Genomic DNA, 17794 nt, shown 5'->3' on the forward strand with positions numbered 1-17794 from the left:
CTGTTACAGACACCACACTTTAGCCTTTGTGCCTTCTTCAGGAATGATCTATGCATTTGGCTGTGGAACAAGAGGCCAGCTGGGAACTGGGCACACTTGCAATGTTAAGTGTCCCTCTCCTGTGAAGGGTCACTGGGCAGCTCACAATGGGCAACTCTCAGGGAAGCCTGGTACGTACTGTGCGGGATTTAGAGCGGCAAATGGGCATGAATCACTTCCTTTCATCCACTGCAGTCAAAAGACACCTTGACATTGTTCTGTGAAAGTGCTTGAAACAGCAAAAGAAACCCATTCCCCTGGCCTGAGTGCACTGGGGAATTACTGTGTGACCTCTTGCTCTCTGTTACTCTGTGTGCCCTCTCCCTTTCTCTTATCACGGCAGAGCTCAACATTTCACAATCTTGAGCCTTCATGAAATTGTCCTAATGCTGATTTGTGATGGCTCTGGTTTCTCATTAAAAAACCCATTGTAGTTTAAAAATTACAGGTTTCCCCTCCTGTCAGGCAGTATCAAAAAAAAAAAAAAAAAAGAAAAAAGTAAAGTGCTGAAGTGCTTGAGTTCCTACTTGATTTCAGCCTTGCCTTCAAGTGTAAAGCATTAGACACTGGCAGTGCAAATGTGGAGGAAAGGCAAAGCAGAAACTTGCGTTCATCAGCCTCTAACACGACTGTGTTGCTTTCCTCAACAGATGCCTGTAAATATCACATTGTTAAACATATCTTTTCTGGAGGAGACCAAACATTTGTGCTTTGCTCCAAATATGAGGTAAAACAAATGAAGTACTTTCTCAAGCCTGTTCACCTGTCCCAGCCCTCACTATGCACACTTTTTTGGTGGTAAACCACTTTGATCATCAGGGAAGGGAGTTATTTCCTTGGCAGATGGGAAGAAAGGGACTGCCTTCCTCCTGAGACAGTGGGGTCCAGGTGATCAGTGTAAGGCAGCGGAACACACAGTGGGGTTCTGACAGATCAGCTGGATTGTGGGCTGAATGATGGTTTTTCTCCTTCTGTCTTATTTATTCCAGTAAGTGTTTAACATACACTTTTGAGGCACGGAAATAAATCTAGACAAAATGTACTGAGCCTGTAGCTATACACAGCATTATTTAAAAGGCTTTTGGTACATTTAAAGAAATGTATTTTGTTTTTCTTTTTTCTTTTTCTCTTTGTAATAATGGTTTTGCTGATTGTCTTTTTTTTTTTTTTTTTATCCATGCCTTTCCTTTCGGCCCATTAGTAATGTTGCAGCTTCCTAATCAAGCCTGTTCAGAGATCACACCCAGAGACCTATTAATGATATATAGAAAACTGAGATTTTTAATAAGAAGGAATTGTTTTTACAAGCCTTGTGTTTGCTGAAATCTGTATCTTCTCACAGAATTCCTTGCCTGCTGATGATTTCCGGACCATAAATGAAACGCGTTATACCTGTTTAATAAATGATGAAACTATAGATGTCTGGAGGCAAAAGCTTTTAGAAAAGAACAGTTCTAATTCTGTCAAGTAAGTATTGTGGCACTGGACAAGCCTATTATTGGAAGATGTATTTAAATAATTTTGTTGGCTTCCATGCCCTGTTTTCACTTGAAATTCAGCAGCCTTTTCAGGCGTGGTTCTTGGTTATATCCAAGGGGAGTACAGGTGCCAGTCACAAGGATGCTAGGTTAGAGCTTCCTAGCAAAACCAGAGGAATTTAAGGCTGCTTCAGGATATTGCAAATAGTGGGTGGGAAATGGATTTAAAAGTTGGTCTTTATTATGTGCTTAGAGTTCATGTAAAGCAGCGAGAAGCTGTGAACACACTGGTTAAATTCTTTCTTGTTTGCCTGCTACGAGAAGAGCAGAATAGGTGGAAAGGCAGCACTGCTAACCTCCCTCCTTTGAAAGAGGAGTGATATATGATCCTGAGTAAGCCACTTAGCCTTTGAATGATGGGATGATCTTGACGTTGTTTCCCATAGAAGGAAGGGAAGATAGCTGAAGAGATTTACTGAACATCTGTTTATACCCTCTCTCTCTGTTTTCTTTTGTCTTCCTGCTGCAAACAGTAATGTTGTTCAGATACTGTCCTCAGCTGCCTGCTGGAATGGAAGCTTCTTGGAGAAGAAGTAAGTATCAAAGAGAGTCAAGTAGCATAGCTTTCCCTTGAGGCAGACTGGAATCTCTTCTCCACTTGCTTTTGCGCTGGGCTTTGATTTTTTGGTCAGGAGGCTGGGGCAGAGAGTGTTTACTGAAGAGGTGGGCAGTCAGAGCAGGGTAAGGGAGGCAAGTGTACTATACACATTCCTGGAGTTGTCATGCTTATAATTTTTCTGTATGAAATGAATATAAAAATCTTTGAAAGAGAGGGTTGGGGATTTGACAAGAAGGGAAATAAGTGATTGATGCCACGTACCTGAATAGTCTCTCACCCAGCTGAGCTAGCTGATGAGGGCTAGTGCTTGTGAAGGGAGGGAGGCATACCTCAGCACAGGCTGCTCATGAAAAATAGATCCAGGCCAGCATGGAAGCGCTTTTCTTTTAGGTGACATCAGTTGTGAAAAAGTTTTGTGCTTTTGCGTATGAAAGCAGCAGTTTCAAGTGGATGTAACTAACAATAGGTGGTGACAAGGATGTAATAGGCACAGCTGAGTCAAAAGCTGTGGGCTGGGAAGGATTATGTTGCCTGCGTTTGTGAAGGTTGGGGAGGTAACAGCATAAGTTGAGGTGGGGGAGGAATTTTTTATGGTGACGTAATGAATAAATGACCTGTAAGTAGGTGAAGAGGAGCCTAGTTACTCTGAATAATCTTTGAGTAATCTTCTCCAAGAGCAGCTCGAAAAAGAAAACAAGTTACTCATTATACTTGCATTTTTCAGCTGGTACAATGGTTGTTTCTTCTCTAGCCTTGGGGAAAGGCAGCATTGTTACTGCATGTGGAGAGTTGTGTCATGTTGGTTTAAAACACTCAGTGAGTTTTCTAAGTTGTTGAGTCACTGCAAATAGTCCCATGCCTCCTTTGAATGTGGAGATGAATGGAGTGTATGACTTGATCACCTCTGGGCAGTTCTCTTCCCACCCTAAGGATGTCCTGGCCAGTGCGGGACTTAACTTTCACAGAAGATCTGTGACTAAATAAATCATAACATTTGAAGCCAATGTACGCTGAGGTGAGGCTGTATTTAACTAGATACTACTATGGAAATAACTGTTCTACTCCAGCAGACAATGTTTACCTTCTCATGTAATTACAGCCACATCAGAAAATTGACAAAGGCATCCCATGTTTAACTGGTACCGTTTCCTTCACAGTGTGTCTGGTATGACAGTGTCTCAGGGATGAGGAGTGATGTACCTGGGAAATCTTGAGGTCAATGGATTTGTAGCAATTACTGTTTTTTTACTAGCATCTGCAAAGATTTATGTGCATTTTTACTACAGACTGTGCTGCTGAGAGTCTCTGCTCCAGATGCTGCACATGCTCCAGGTGCTGAGCTAGGTAGCTTACCTGCTGGACTGCAGGACATTTTGGTGTCCCCAGATCTGGCTGTTGGACTGTGTCATCCTCTCAGGCTTGCCTTCATTACCCCTTTTATACAGGTAGCCTGCGTAAATTACAGCCTTTCACACATAGCAGACAGGAGAGAACATTTCTGACGTCTGAAGACTGTTTACAACTGCTCTGGGGTTTGATTGCGATCATTTAGTTTTAGAAAATTTGAGAGTGGAATTACCAAATTCTCTGAGATCTTGTTTGTTATGTTTTGAAAGCCTTCATCTGATGTTCCCTTGAATAATGTCATTTTATCACCCTTCCCTTTCTTACTGGGTGTGATTTTCTATAAAAATAAATAAAGTTTATGTGAAGAAAATGCAGAGGATCCTGAAATGATAGATAGGTATTATATAGGTTTTTAAGCAGTCAGTCCTGTTCAGGCAGGCTATTAGCAAAGCGAGGAGTCCTGGGGAAACCAAAGAGTTTCATGAAGTGTTTATCTGCAAGAATCCGAAATCTAAGCAAGGCCCAGAAGAGTTCAGAAAGGGGCACTGTGCATCTTGTCCTTAGCAAGAAGATTCCAAGTTGTGTTGTTTCTAGTCTGATTCATTTCCTGGAGGTCAGTCCTCCACTGCTTGCTCTCAGGCAGTGCCAATACAGAGGTAGTGTTTTCACTTCCTTCAACTTACGTCTGTTTGTCTCTGATTTTTTTTTTTTAAAGAATTGATGAACATTTTAAAACCAGTCCAAAGACCCCAGGGATTGATTTGAACTCCACCAGAGTGCTGTTTGAGAAGCTGATGAACTCTCAACACTCCATTCTCCTAGACCAGGTATTGCACTTACAAATTTTTGGGTATTCAGAGGGGGTATAAAGGCTTTGTCCTCTGAAACATGAAAGAAGAAGCACATTTTTTAGGGGAAGTTTGTATTTCAAATCTGCAGGCCAGATCCGTCTTGGTATCTATGGATACATCTCCATTGACCTGGATGGATTTTGACCTCAGAAAATGTCTCAAAGATTTGTTTATAAAACAGTTTTTTTTCATGGCATTTAATACTTGAACTAACTGCTGAAATTAATTCTTGAATGTTATGCTTGAAAATAATGACTGTGTTCTTATTTCTTATGGGTCAGCAGTTGAGTACTTTCTGGTTGTTTAATTTATTCTAACTCCCCTAAAGCAGAGAAGACTTGGTGTGTTGAGTAGTCCTGTGGATGAGGCAGTCCTTGTTTTATGTACAGTGGGACCTGAGTACACCGAGCTATGGCACAGTGCAGCTGTTTATTGTAGGTGTCAGCGAGAGAAGTGAGTAGAAAGGTGTTGTGAGATGTTTTGCCAAATTGGAATTGTAGCAGGTGAAATTTTTCGTGTTATCTGCCTGCTTCAGACACAGTTACTTCTGGAGAATTTTAGCTATACAGTTCTATGCCTTTTTTTTTTTGCCATGCTTGAATGCACACAAAAAACTAGTTCAGCAATGTTTCTAGTTTGAGAAATTCAATTCACTGTACTTCTAAAGCAGGGATGTGGCCTTCAACAGGAAGGGTTTACTAACATAGATATCCCTGGAAAAAACTGCCCAAACATTTATGTCTTTTTGGGAAAACATGAATTTAGTCCTGTCCTGTGGAATGCTTTAAGGGATCAGTAACAAAAACTGTTAAGTCCACCTGTGCTGCGTGTGCTCTGTTTCATTAGTATTTACTCATCTTCTATTTTGTAGGTGCTCTATCATCCGGGATAAGTTGCCTCCTTTTGTCTTTTTTCCCCTGTAGATACTGAAGAGCTTTGAAAGTTTCTTGATTCCTCAGTTGTCCAGCTCACCACCAGACGTTGAGGCAATGAGGATCTATCTGATTCTCCCTGAATTCCCCCCCTTCCAAGATTCAAAGTATTATATCACGTTAACACTTCCTCTGGCAATGGCTATTCTGCGCTTAGACACCAACCCCAGCAAAGTTCTTGGTAAGAGGCTGTCATTTAAGATGCATATTGCTCTCATGATCCAGGGAGAACACAAAGTTTTGGTTTAATTTTGGTGTTGTGTTAACTCTGACTTCTATGATAATTGAATATCCTTTGTGATACGGTGTTGCTATGAAGCAGCTGCCTCTAAAAAGCACCTGCGGACCAAAAGCATTCAAGGAATCCTCCCCCAAAACCTGTATTCCTATGTAAAAGAATTTTAAACACAAAATTTGAATTTTAAATATGAAATATGTGGGAATGAAGACTGTGCCATATAGGTAAGATAGAGGGAGTTAGTGAGTTATTGTAATATAAAACCTATAAAATTTATGGTGGTGTGGATAATAAATGAGAATGAAATATTCTGCTTCTAAATTTAAAACAACTCAACCTGAACTTTCTAAGAACATGTACTGGGGAAGTTAAACTAATTTACCTTGTCTAATTTACCTACGTTCAGAGACTCAATTCCAGAAAATTTTAATGCCTCTATGTGAACATAGATTTTGTGTATCATGAAGATTAAGTGATCTTACTCTGTTAATTTAATCAGACATTGTCCACATTGAAATTTCTTTTCTGTGTAAGATAAATAAATGAATATACTGCTAATATAAAGTTAACCTGATCAGTATAAAGGGCAGAAAAACCTATTGGTTGGTCATGTCTAAGCTATATGTATAAACAGTTCATCTCCTGGTTCAGAATCTTATTTCTACTAGCTTTATTTCCTATTAGATCAATATAAGCTAAGTAGGAGATAAGCTACTCAAAAGTGTTACTTGTGTTTGCTAGGATGTTACTTTTTTGTTATTTTCTTCCATTTCTTAATGTGATCTTATACTAATTCGCACAGTATTGTGTAAAATGCTATATAACAGATTCAGACCTCCAGAAGCATTGCTCCAGTGAAATCTGTTTTGAACTTTAGTGATTTATTTATTATTTTATTCAAGGAGGTTTTGTAACTAGATTTTCTCCTATGCTCAGAGTTCCTAGTCCATTGTGACCGTTAGAATAAAGAAATATAAAGGATTTTTGTACTTCTCTCTGCAAGAATATGTTGTTTTGCTGACACTTGGGAGGCTAAGTTGGTGTTTGTTTCTAGCAGTTGATGTGATATTTTCCCAAGCTGCATCTTCTACTTTGCAGGTGGATTGGTTCTAGCAAAGACGCTCATAGGCAGGGTCCCTTCAGAGGAGAGGTAAGGGTTACTGCCCGTGGCAAGAAGGAAATCAGCTTTTTAAAAAAGAGGGAGCTTTAGTGCACATGTGTTAGGAGACACCTTCTGACATCTGCTAGAGAAGGATGTGGTACAGATGGAGAACTGACCAGAGAACTACTTTTTTATCACTACAGAGGGACAATGTTTTGTCTGCAAGGTCACAGTATCCTGAATATGAGCTTCTTGAGACGGTTGAAAAACCTTGATTTCAGGCTCTTGCATTGATCAGGGGTTGGGACTGGGTGGTGAGTGACATGGTTGGTTGTGAGTGGAAAGTTTCTCAAGTTCTGGAATCTGCAGCTTACTTTGCTTGCTTTCCTATTGCAACAATTAGGAGAGATGTAGGGAAGTTTTTCAAACTGTTTTTAGGGGTGTTCCCCTACTTTCATCTTTATGTAGGGGAGTATTCTGTGGTGTTCAATTCAGGATGTATTTTTATGTTCCTTTTCTTTCCAGATAACTGGTGGTCTCAAGTGTGCCCACGATATTTCCTTAGGCTGGTGGATCTCTATAAAGGTGCAGTAGTTTACCTCCTCAGTGGAAGAAAGACATTGTTGATCCCGGTCTTGTTCAGTAGCTACATTACAGCTGCTCTCAGACTTCTGGAGAAACTCCACAAGGTAAGTAAGCCTTGGGTGTACATTGGCTCAAGATGCCAACATGCAGATACTCACTTGGTCTTGTCTGCCCTTTGGCAATTGACGGGGCGAATTGGTGACAACCCTGGCTTGTGAGCTGTCTTGTGTCACTGAGACACCACAAGATGTTAGTGGTTTTCCTGAATTCGGTGTACTTGAAGGTTGCTTAGTCCTGTCTCAAATACTAGGAACAATTCACTGTGAAGACTGCTGTTGTTGAGCCAGCAGGCAGCGTGCGCTGTTGTGACACAAATGCCTGTATTATTACACTTTCTGCTCCTGGTATGTTGGTGCTGTCTAGTCTTGGATGAGGAGGAGGGAGAATTAAAATGTCAGAAGTTTCTCAGTTCTTGGTTCATACTAAAATAAATGGGATGATGACTTCTTGCAGGACTTTCTGGGGCCTATTGTTGCAAGCTGCTATGTTTGATTTTATGAAGGCCTGTTCTAAGAAAATGCTGGATACATCCGTATTTTAAAAACCATCTGTTTTCTTCCCTAGGTAAATCAGAAGGTTAAACATGTAGAATATGATAAGTTTTATATCCCTGAGATTTCCAGCTTGGTGGACATTCAGGAGGATTATCTCATGTGGTTCCTACATCAGGCTGGAATGGTAAGAGCCACTTTTGTCTCTCCAGTCATTAGAGATCTGCATTTTTAATATCCTTTTTGAGAGTGTAATGTAATCAGTATAGGAGCATCTATATGTTAAATCTCTCAGATTTGGATACTTGGTGGCTTGAAGTTGACTTAAAATAAAACCAGAAGAGCTAGAGTTAACGATATTTAACTAATGTTTGCAACAACCTCTGTAATTATTCATGTGAATCCCATTCAGTCCCTGCACAAAGGGATTAATTCAGTCACTGGATCCTTTTAATGTAATCAAGACCTCAGGAGCCAAGTCCTGTATTCTAAAATTATAATTTTTACCCTTTACTTCTGCTGTTTAGGCAGGTATTGTGAATAATATAGCCAGTGGTCTTAAAATGTTGCTCTGTAAGAGGAGGCAGTGTGACGTTCTGGCTAGGGGACTGAACCAAGACTCAAGAGATGTGGGTTCTATTCCTGGCTCTTCCAGTAACCTGCTGGGTGATCTTGGGTAAGACCCTTCACCTCTTTTATGCCTCACTTTCCCATCTTTAAGAAAAGAGATAACTGAACTGAGGGCTGGAAAATGCTGTATGGGAACCCAGTGAGATTATTTAAATAATGCAAGGAAAGAAATCCCAGACATGAGAAAACAAAAAGACATCCATCAAGGGATGCTGCAAGAGTAAAATCAGACTGTAGCAAGAATTTCTGTATGTGTTTGTATGCACTTTCTAAATGTTGTGTGTGCTGTGTTCCCTCTCCCATCTTCCGTCATACAAATAGTGCTGCTCTGTGCTTGCTTTTAGTGAGCAGAGCAATAAAATAATGACTCAGTTGGATACAATATCTAAAATTGTATTGGTAGAGCTAACGAGAAGAGTAATTTGTGTTGCAGGAGTGGCCTTGTATTGTTGTGTTGTGGCCTTATGTTCTTTCCTGTTGTTTCATGTGGTCTCTGCCTTGGGGATAGTTTTCTGGTTGTTTTTCATAAAAATAAGTTTCACCTCTGGCAAGCTAACAGGCTTCTGTGCCAGTTAGTCCTCTTAGTAATGTTTGATGTGCAAGTTTTGGATTAGGCTTGTGCATTGTCTTGAGAAGGAAGTTCCCATGCTTTTTTTTTTAAGAAGAAAAAAGTGGCTTGTTGGTCCCAGAGGAGAAAAATTTTGTGGGTCACCTTTGAACTAGTCTGTCCTAAAAAATATCTGACACAATCAAGAGAGTAAAAGTTTTCTTTTTTTTTTTTTTTTTGCCTTTGCAGAAAGTTAGACCATCCATCATGCAGGTAAGGAAATTGTGTTTTGTGACTCTTTTTTGAAGCAGTGCTTCTAGAAGCTGTACGTGGGCACCAGTCTGTCTGTGTGTCTTGCAGGATGCCGTGACGCTCTGTTCTTATCCCTTCATCTTTGACGCTCAGGCTAAGACCAAGATGTTACAGACAGATGCAGAACTACAGATGCAGGTAATCATTCTCTCTTCCAGTTTTCCTGCCTCATTTCTTTTTGTCCTGCCTTTTACATTGGTGCCTGAATGGAAGGGAGTTCACTGGGGGTTACTTTGTGCCTCATTTTATTGTTTTTATGAAATGAGAGAGCAGAATAGCTGGAAAAGCTCTTAGTCCTTAGCACACACAGTTCTTAGTTTCTTTTACTTCAAGAAGTTTGGTAACATCAGAATTGCCAGATGTGCATGTCAGGGAAATGTAAACTGTACCTATGGAAGGAGCACTTGTGTATTTATGAGAAGGATGAGAAGGAGTAAGGTGAGGTCTCTATTAGAGGAGCTGGAAGGTTTTTGGGTGAGTGAGCACTTTTTTAAGTTTGTGTGCAGCACAGGAGTGGTTGTCAGAACTAAGGGTTCAAATCTGAGACTGTTTGTGGCTCTAAGCAGTGGCTGTTGTCAGCAGCTAAGCCACCCATTTGCAGTGAGAGGTGCAGACCTGGGGCCCTCCAGGAGTGTGTTACAGCAGGTGTTAAGCTTCTGTACCCCTTACCCTGAAGGTGGCAGCCAAGCCAGACTCTGGCAAGGGCATCTGGCCTCTGTGCCAATGTGAACTGCTCGGTGCTGGGCACTGCTTATGCAGGTGGCTCCTGAAAGGGACAAAGAACTGGGCACTGGTTGCACACAGAACTGGGCACAAGGCACACATCTTCTCACATGGTGTTTTAGTAACACCATTCTCCCTTGTAGACTCTGATTTTATCAGGGTTGTGCTCACACTGAGTCTTTTGACTCAATAGAAGTATAAATAAAGCCTTTTTCTTCCAGCCACCTAATGTCAAAAAGTGTTCAGGAGTTTAATATCTCTGTTGCTCAAATTTTTGAATTGCTCAGTGGACTCAAACGTATGGATGTGGGAAATAGGGGGGCAAATGGGAACACACACACACACTTGTACAGAGTGGGCACGCAGTCCTCATACCCTGAGGAAGCCAAACTGAAAGAGTAAGGAAGAAAGGAACATCAGGCACATAACTGCTTTCCCTCTAGAAGAAGAAAGGAGCTGAACAGCAGCTGATTTTCATGCCTCTGTTATCTACAGGTGGCAATAAACGGTGCAAATTTGCAGAATGTTTTCATGCTTCTCACCCTGGAGCCTCTGCTGGCCAGAAGCCCTTTCCTGGTACTTCATGTCCGCAGGAGTAATTTAGTTGGTGATGCTTTAAGGGAGCTGAGCATCCATTCAGATATTGATTTGAAAAAGCCTCTTAAGGTAAGTTTTCCTCAAACCCTCTCATGCAGCTGACACTTCTGAAGCCTTTCCTCCCTTCACATTACCACTTTGCCAGTGTACTGCCATAGGTGTAGCAGACAAGGGCACATCTAATCAGTGGGGGAGCTGAATCTTTCTCCTGTCTGACTCCTGGACTCTTTTGGCAGTAGTCAGTTTACATGAAGCCAATTAGAAGGCTTACTCTTTTTCTGGTGTCTCTCCTATATAAGGGATGGAGGAGAAGTAATGTCTATGATATTGCACAGTGTCTGTTTCACCATGCTGCTGGAATGGGCCACTTACAGTAGGATGTGTTTTTAATATCTGAGAGGTTGCTACGAAGTTCAGCAGCTGCTGCCTGTTGCTGGGAAGACAGGTGGTTATTTATGTCTTGGCTGCTATCTAACAGGAACAACATGAGGAGTTAAATTTTCAGAGTATCAGATTTGCCGCTCCGTGTTCCCTGTCCTTACCTGCAAGCAGAGCACTTGAACTGGCTGAAGATTTTGGTGGATTTGGACGTGTCGGACAAATTGCTTTGTGTGGCTTCCAGATGGAAACTTGTCTGATTCACTCTGCCTCGGCTCTGCATAATTGTTACTGACCTGCTTTTTCTGCAGGTCATCTTTGATGGTGAGGAAGCTGTTGATGCTGGAGGAGTGACAAAGGAATTCTTCCTCCTCTTGCTAAAAGAACTCCTCAACCCCATCTATGGCATGTTCACTTACTACCCAGAGTCAAACCTGCTGTGGTTTTCAGACACGGTGAGCCATTGCCCTCTACACACAGGCTGAAATGATACGCTGCTTCAGATGTAATTAATTAGTAGCAAACTGTGGAAAAGAAATGATCTTCCTCCAGGTTTCCTCCCACAATGCAACGTGAGCTTTATTTATGGTCAGTGCAAATTAGTATAGGTTCATTAACTTTATCAGAACCGTGATACTGATGCCTGTTAAGGAATTGGCTCTTTCTCTTTATTCTTATCCCATAACAGGACTTAATATATCAAGTATCAGATGACAGTTCTTAGAACTCTCAGATAGCATGAACTGCTTTTCATGCTATTTATATGAATAATTGTGCTATTCTACAGAACCCCAGGTTCAGGTTATACTGGCATTAAAATTTAGTGCTTGCCTTGCCATTCGCTTATTTGCAATCAATCCACTTGTTCATGCAACACAGTCACCTTCAGGGCCTCAACTCGTTAATGCTTTATGTGAGGAAGCTCCTGAATGGCAAGAACATTGTAGTGAATATTGGGTGGTTTTGGAAAGGTGGGGAGTGGAAGTTCCCTCTACAAGTCAGATAGCTGGAGGTGATGGTTCATCTCCTTCTTTCCTCACCTTCCTAGTTAGTGAGGAGGAAAATGACAATGTCATTGTTACCTTTGGGTGCATCTGTTCTGGTGGGGGTTATTTTAATTTATTAATTATTCTATAAGGAAGGAAATGACACGGCATCTTCTGCAACTTGTAAACAGTATTGCAGAGCAATTATTCTTCATGTTAATGCATGTAAAATAACAAATCTTTTGACACTGAAGTAACGACAATCACTGAAAATATCTAAGTCGTATATTTACAACATTTAGCAAATATAGGCAATGAGACTGTGACTGACATACCAACATGGCAGTAAATTTGAGAAGGAGTGAAGGTCTTTATACCAACACCTCCCCCTGTTTGCCTGGGTGGCACTGTGGTTATGCATAAACTTTTAATAGAGGATAAGATGGGTGGTAGGGAGAGAAGTGTTAGACCAGTTTCTTGCAGTTCATAGCTGGCAAACGTTGAAGCTTTGTTAATGTATAAATGCAGAAGTATTTAAAAAGGAAATAAAAGGCAGATAAGGTGGAAACTAAGTGTTGCTGTTTCCACAGCTAATCACAGCTTGCAGAAGTAACAGGACTTGGTTCTGAAGCTTCATTTCTGTGCCACACTCCAGCAGGGCTAGGGACAAGGAGTTTACAACAAGACTGGGACCTGATGCACTCTGATACTGTCCCAGTTGGGAAAGAGAGGGCTGGCTTCTTCGTGCATGGGGTAAGAGTGCTGTGCATTGCACCAGAAATAGTGCATCTCATCAGGGTTTCTCTCTGTGGTTTTGAAGTGTTTTGTAGAACACAACTGGTTTCACTTGATCGGCATCATCTGCGGTCTTGCGATCTACAACTTCACAGTGGTAGACCTTCACTTCCCTTTGGCTCTGTACAAAAAACTCTTGAACGTGAAGCCCTGCCTAGAGGATTTGAAGGAGCTGTCCCCTACGGAAGGAAGGTATGAAAAACAAGATTTGCATCCTGTCTGGGATGGGAAACCAGGGTGGGATGTGTATATTGGATGTGAACTTACTGCATCCGTGAATCAGTGCAACTCTGACCTGTTCTTGTGCCAGAAGATAGGGAGTTGAATGGGGTGAAGGAATGACTTTTTAAAAAGACATATTGAATCTCTTCTACGTAATTGCATGGGCATATTGGTTTACTTTGATACTGAGAGGTTAAAATCCCACTGTATGACTGCTGTCTTCATGTTTCTTTTGAGCTGCTGTCCGATTTACCAGCAAAAAGCTGCAGGTCTAATAGTAACGAAGTAAAGTGCTAGGAAGACAGCAGCAGGATTTTGAGGGATAGTAGAAGGATATCTTCTACATAATGGGGATAAAGTTATAGCTTCTCACCACCCTCTTTGTTTCTTCAGGCCTTTGTGTGTAGATAGCATAAATATCTAGCAGTCCTTTAGAACTAGAAATGTGACTGTTCTGAGGCTGGGATCATTAAAGGGGATACATGTAGGCATGGACTACACTGATAATTTGTGTGGACTGGCATGTAACCCGCTTCTAACAAAGCATCTCCTCATTTGAGGCATATTTCTTTTTTACTTCTTCAAGTGAATCAGAGGTGCTCTCTCTTGCAGTCCTATTAACCAGATGTGTGATGCTGTTTACTTATGCTAATTTTATTTTCTCTTTTAAATGTTTAACTTTTTGAATCTTTTTTTTTTTTTTCTCATTTCTTTCCATGACTCTCATGTAGGAGTCTTCAGCAACTTTTAGATTACCCCGGGGAAGATATAGAAGAGACATTCTGCTTGAATTTTACAGTAAGATACATTTAACATATAAGTTTTGTGATAGTCATAGTACAGTTAAAGCCCATTCATGTCTATCATAGTTTATTCAAAAATATGCCTGTAGCATATACCCACATATTTAATGTTAAAATATTAAAACTCACTTGTTCTTTTATATATGATGATGAAAAGTAAGCTAGTAAGTAGATTAAGTAGAGTGATTTTCAGAATATCTTTATTGTCAGTGCGGCATGTGACTTAAATGACAGTGTCCAAGATCTCACACGAGACAATGAGAACTAGATTCCTGAATCCTTCTTGAAACTGTAAGTTAGGCTTTAACATCAGCAGTCAATTCTTGAAATGCTAACGCAATTTAGAATTTTCCTTGCTGTCATAATACTAATAGTTTTAAACTTCTAAATTCATAGTGAGTGTATATGGTCAGACTTCTCAGAAACCACATTCTTCTAGGAGATGTACTAATGCAGTTAGTTTTCCTCTGCTTATATATATATATATATATATATATATATATGCATATATTATATTATATAAAATATATATTGAAAAGAATAAATAACTGATCTTGGCTGTCAAAATCAAGGTCTGTTTGAATATGAGAGGGCACTGAGACAGGTTGCCCAGAGAGGTTGTGGATTCTCCTTCGCTGTAGAAGTCCAAAACCCACCTGGAAGCCATCCTGCGCAATGTGCTCTAGGTGATCCTGCTTGGTGAGGGGGTAGGAGTAGATGATCTTCAAAGGTCCCTTCCAACATCGGCTGTTCTGTGCTTCTGTGAAAATATGAGGCCCTTTCACGTATGGCAACTTGGCAATTGACCCTCCTGCATTTTGTTTGCATGACCAATTCTGTATGTGCTGAGTATGTTTGTATTGGTACCATTGTAGGCCTGGCAAAAGCAAGAATTTTTGGTCATGCTGTCTTACAGTGAGAGCAGATGAAGTAACCTACTGACCTTCCATTAAATTAAAAAAACAAAAAACCAAAAAGGAATACTTCTTATTAATAGAGCATATGGGCTTAGATAATATAGGTTTTATTAGTTATAACTTTTTTTTTTTTACAGGAAGTTGACCTAAAAGGATAGTTTTTTCTCTTCTGACTTTGCTTTTAGGCTTGATAGCAGTCCTACAGCAAATGTAAATGTTGTGAAGTAGTGAAACAGGAAGAACATTTACAGCAGGCAAAAAGTGTTCTGCATTTACCCTTTATCTTTCTGCAGGCGTATGACCTGAGAAGTACTTCTGGTAAAATTTTCTCGTTTTGTGTAGATCTGCAGGGAGAGCTATGGTGTGACAGAGCAGAAGAACCTGATCGAAGATGGAGACAATATTCTGGTGCAGAAGGACAATAGGTGAGAGGGGTAATATGGGGGGATGGACTCACTTGTGATGAAGTCAAATGCATTGCTACAGAAACTTTATCTGAGGTGAAATGTGGGAGAGGATTAGAAATCACTGAACAAATTCTTGGACCGGTTGTTCAAAAGTTCCTGGATGCTAGTCGCACTTAAGAAATCAGGTTTTCATTATCTTTTCACCAGTACTTGAAAAATGTCCCATGACCTTTTGGATGGACATCTTCCCTATAAAAAGATCTTCATAGAGACCCCCAGCACAGCTTTCTTGTGGTAAAGAGATTGCAATGTGATTTTGGCCCTTGGAGGTTAGTCCCCCTGATGGTGTGAATAGGAATTACAATTCCTGTCCTGTGACCAAAAGGCAAAACCGAGACTGGCAGACTTGTTCATGCTCTCTCTTTAATTCTAGAGCAGGAAATCATTCCCTCATATATGTCTGATAGAGGGCCCTCATCCCTTAGTGGAGCTGCAAGGCACAAGTGTATGTAAACTGCTTCTGCTTAGCTAGCTGCAGGTAGTACGGTTACCATTTTCCTTCCTTTTTTTTTCTTCCATCTGCTGAACTGTTTTCTTCTTATAATCCTATAATTGGATTTCTTCAGATGCCTTTATTACTTGAAACAGCATTCAAATTCTTTCTCTGCTGGCAAAACAGTGTGATCCAGTGATTAGTCAGCAGCTTGGTTAGGGGCTTGTGCTAAGATTGTTTGAAGACCTTGCTGGCAAGTCTGGAGAAGAAGTAATTTCCCATTAATCAGATTATTTAAAATGGTTCTGATTGTGTCTACAGCCATTGCCGTAACAAAAGCTTTGTCTGTATTACCCTCTCAGTTCCTTCACTGCTGCTGCAAAAGGTGCAGCTTTACAGCTAGATAGCTACCTCCGTGCAAACCCAAGAGGAGATGGGCAATACAGGAGACTTTGAGAGAGTGAAGTAAAGATGTAAATGCCAGTGATAGTCTTTTTTTTATTTTTGGCTTGGCATGCACATTCATGAGAAAAAGGTCTCTTCTTACACGGTGTGCCGTATTGGCCTAGTGGGAGGATCAAAGGTTTTGGCTAGAGCAAAAGTTTGGGAAGAGCATCCTGGTTAGCTCCTTCAATACTAAGTCAGGAAAGGCAAGAGAAGCAAATCCGGCTGCGCCAGCTTAACACATTCCAGAATGCAATGGCTTTGTCTTGACCAGAGTTTTGAACTCAAGCTAACCTCTAAATCCAAGTCTAGACGTGGCTGTCAATTCATCCACCTTACAGTGCTTAATGACTTCCTCCGCTGCTGTGTTTAGAGGTCAGGGACCAAATTGCTGCCCTGCTGGCCTCAGGAGTGTGCTGTGTGCATGTCTTTGGGCATTGCCCTTCCTACTGGAGGGAAGGTTCACTGTTAACTGAAGAAATTCACAGAATTGCTTTGACTGAAAACTACCAAGTAGGAAATGCTTGCGTTTTCCCTTTCTCCTTTGGAGTTTTGGTAAAGAGTTCGTGACCGTAACAGCCAAGGAGGTATTAAGCAACAGTTAAGTGCTTAATCAGCTTGGATTTCTGTAATGCTCACGTGATTATCAGCAAAATGACCATAAAACAAACGCACTGGAAAAGGCCCCTGTGCTGTATGACTTCTTATTCCAGGTTTTCATATTTGTCAGTCTGCTGCCTTATTTTTGTTTTTAAATTTCTCACCTAGCCTTCACTGTTTTTCATAGCATATGCACTGAGAATTTCTCCGCCAAAAGGTCATAATGCTTTTTTCAATTTTGGTGCCCTCTGCTAGTGATTGAGGTATTGGATTCTGTTGCTTCCCTGGTCTGCCTAGCTTCTGAGTTCAGGTGTGAGCACCTCTTAAAGGTCAGGCAAAAAAAACTGCTCCACCCAGAGACTGGTTTCATGTCCCAGTTTGCCACATTGTTTGGTGCGTTATGGTCAGGCGTTCAAAAAAAAACACAACACAGTGTGCCTAGCTAGGGCTCTGGGAGGCTGTCTGTTTTGGAAGTGATGGCTTTCTGATTGCTTGCTGTGTGGTTTGGTTCCCACTCCTGCTACTCGTGTAACTCAACCTCAGCAGAGCAGCAGGTTCCCTGGGGAAGAGGACTCTTCCTTACACCTTCCTGGTGAATCCTGTCACCCTGGCTCCCTCCTGGCTGTACGGCCAACTGGATGCAGGGCTTCTGGGTGGCTTTACTGTAGTGCAGAAGAGCCTGGGCTGCTGGGGACCTCCAGCACTGCCGCTGCTGCACTGGTTGAACGCACACTTAGTGGTTCGTGTCCCCTGGTGACTTTGTCTCTGTTGCAGTGAGTCATCTCGGTGGGAGGTGGGCAGTGGGGTGAACCCGTGGAAGACTCATATTTACAAGAAATATTGCAGGCAGAAACAGCAAAACTGGCAGTGCTGCCGCTCGGGCGTATGAATAATAGTGCTTTTCTTTACCTGTTCTCTCTCAATGCCCTAGGGAAGAATTTGTTGAAGCCTATGTAAATTACATCTTCAACCTCTCCATCCATGAGTGGTACACAGCTTTTTCCACTGGCTTCCTGAAAGTATGTGGTGGGAAGGTCCTGGAACTCTTCCAGCCCACAGAGCTCAGGGCCATGATAGTCGGGAACAGTAACTACAACTGGGAGGAACTGGAGGAGGTAAAGCTTCCCTCTTGTCATGTTTTTCTTCTGTTTTACAAGTACTGGGATTGGGCAGCTGCATGAGGTGGGCACTAGCTTGG

At 41.3% G+C, this 17794-nt stretch overlaps 1 protein-coding gene across 4 annotated transcripts in view; it reads left to right on the top strand.

The window, feature by feature from the left end:
- HERC3 (HECT and RLD domain containing E3 ubiquitin protein ligase 3) overlaps positions 1 to 17794 on the top strand; it is a 36488-nt gene that overhangs the window by 15681 nt on the left and 3013 nt on the right. For 2 of the 4 annotated variants that reach the window (XM_068681683.1, XM_068681684.1), the window contains 16 exons: positions 10 to 170; positions 690 to 766; positions 1382 to 1506; positions 2051 to 2110; positions 4199 to 4310; positions 5258 to 5447; positions 7132 to 7295; positions 7816 to 7929; positions 9169 to 9192; positions 9280 to 9369; positions 10450 to 10620; positions 11241 to 11384; positions 12736 to 12902; positions 13664 to 13730; positions 14995 to 15077; positions 17528 to 17711. In XM_068681683.1, coding sequence (XP_068537784.1) covers positions 10 to 170; positions 690 to 766; positions 1382 to 1506; positions 2051 to 2110; positions 4199 to 4310; positions 5258 to 5447; positions 7132 to 7295; positions 7816 to 7929; positions 9169 to 9192; positions 9280 to 9369; positions 10450 to 10620; positions 11241 to 11384; positions 12736 to 12902; positions 13664 to 13730; positions 14995 to 15077; positions 17528 to 17711 — 1933 coding nt within the window. Of the gene's footprint in view, positions 1 to 9; positions 171 to 689; positions 767 to 1381; positions 1507 to 2050; positions 2111 to 4198; positions 4311 to 5205; positions 5448 to 7131; positions 7296 to 7815; positions 7930 to 8269; positions 8419 to 9168; positions 9193 to 9279; positions 9370 to 10449; positions 10621 to 11240; positions 11385 to 12735; positions 12903 to 13663; positions 13731 to 14994; positions 15078 to 17527; positions 17712 to 17794 lie in introns of those variants that run through there. The other 2 variants (XR_011096407.1, XM_068681685.1) reach the window with 2 other exon arrangements.

The sequence above is a fragment of the Anas acuta genome, chromosome 4 (genome assembly GCF_963932015.1).
Source record: "Anas acuta chromosome 4, bAnaAcu1.1, whole genome shotgun sequence".
NCBI lineage: Eukaryota > Metazoa > Chordata > Aves > Anseriformes > Anatidae > Anas > Anas acuta.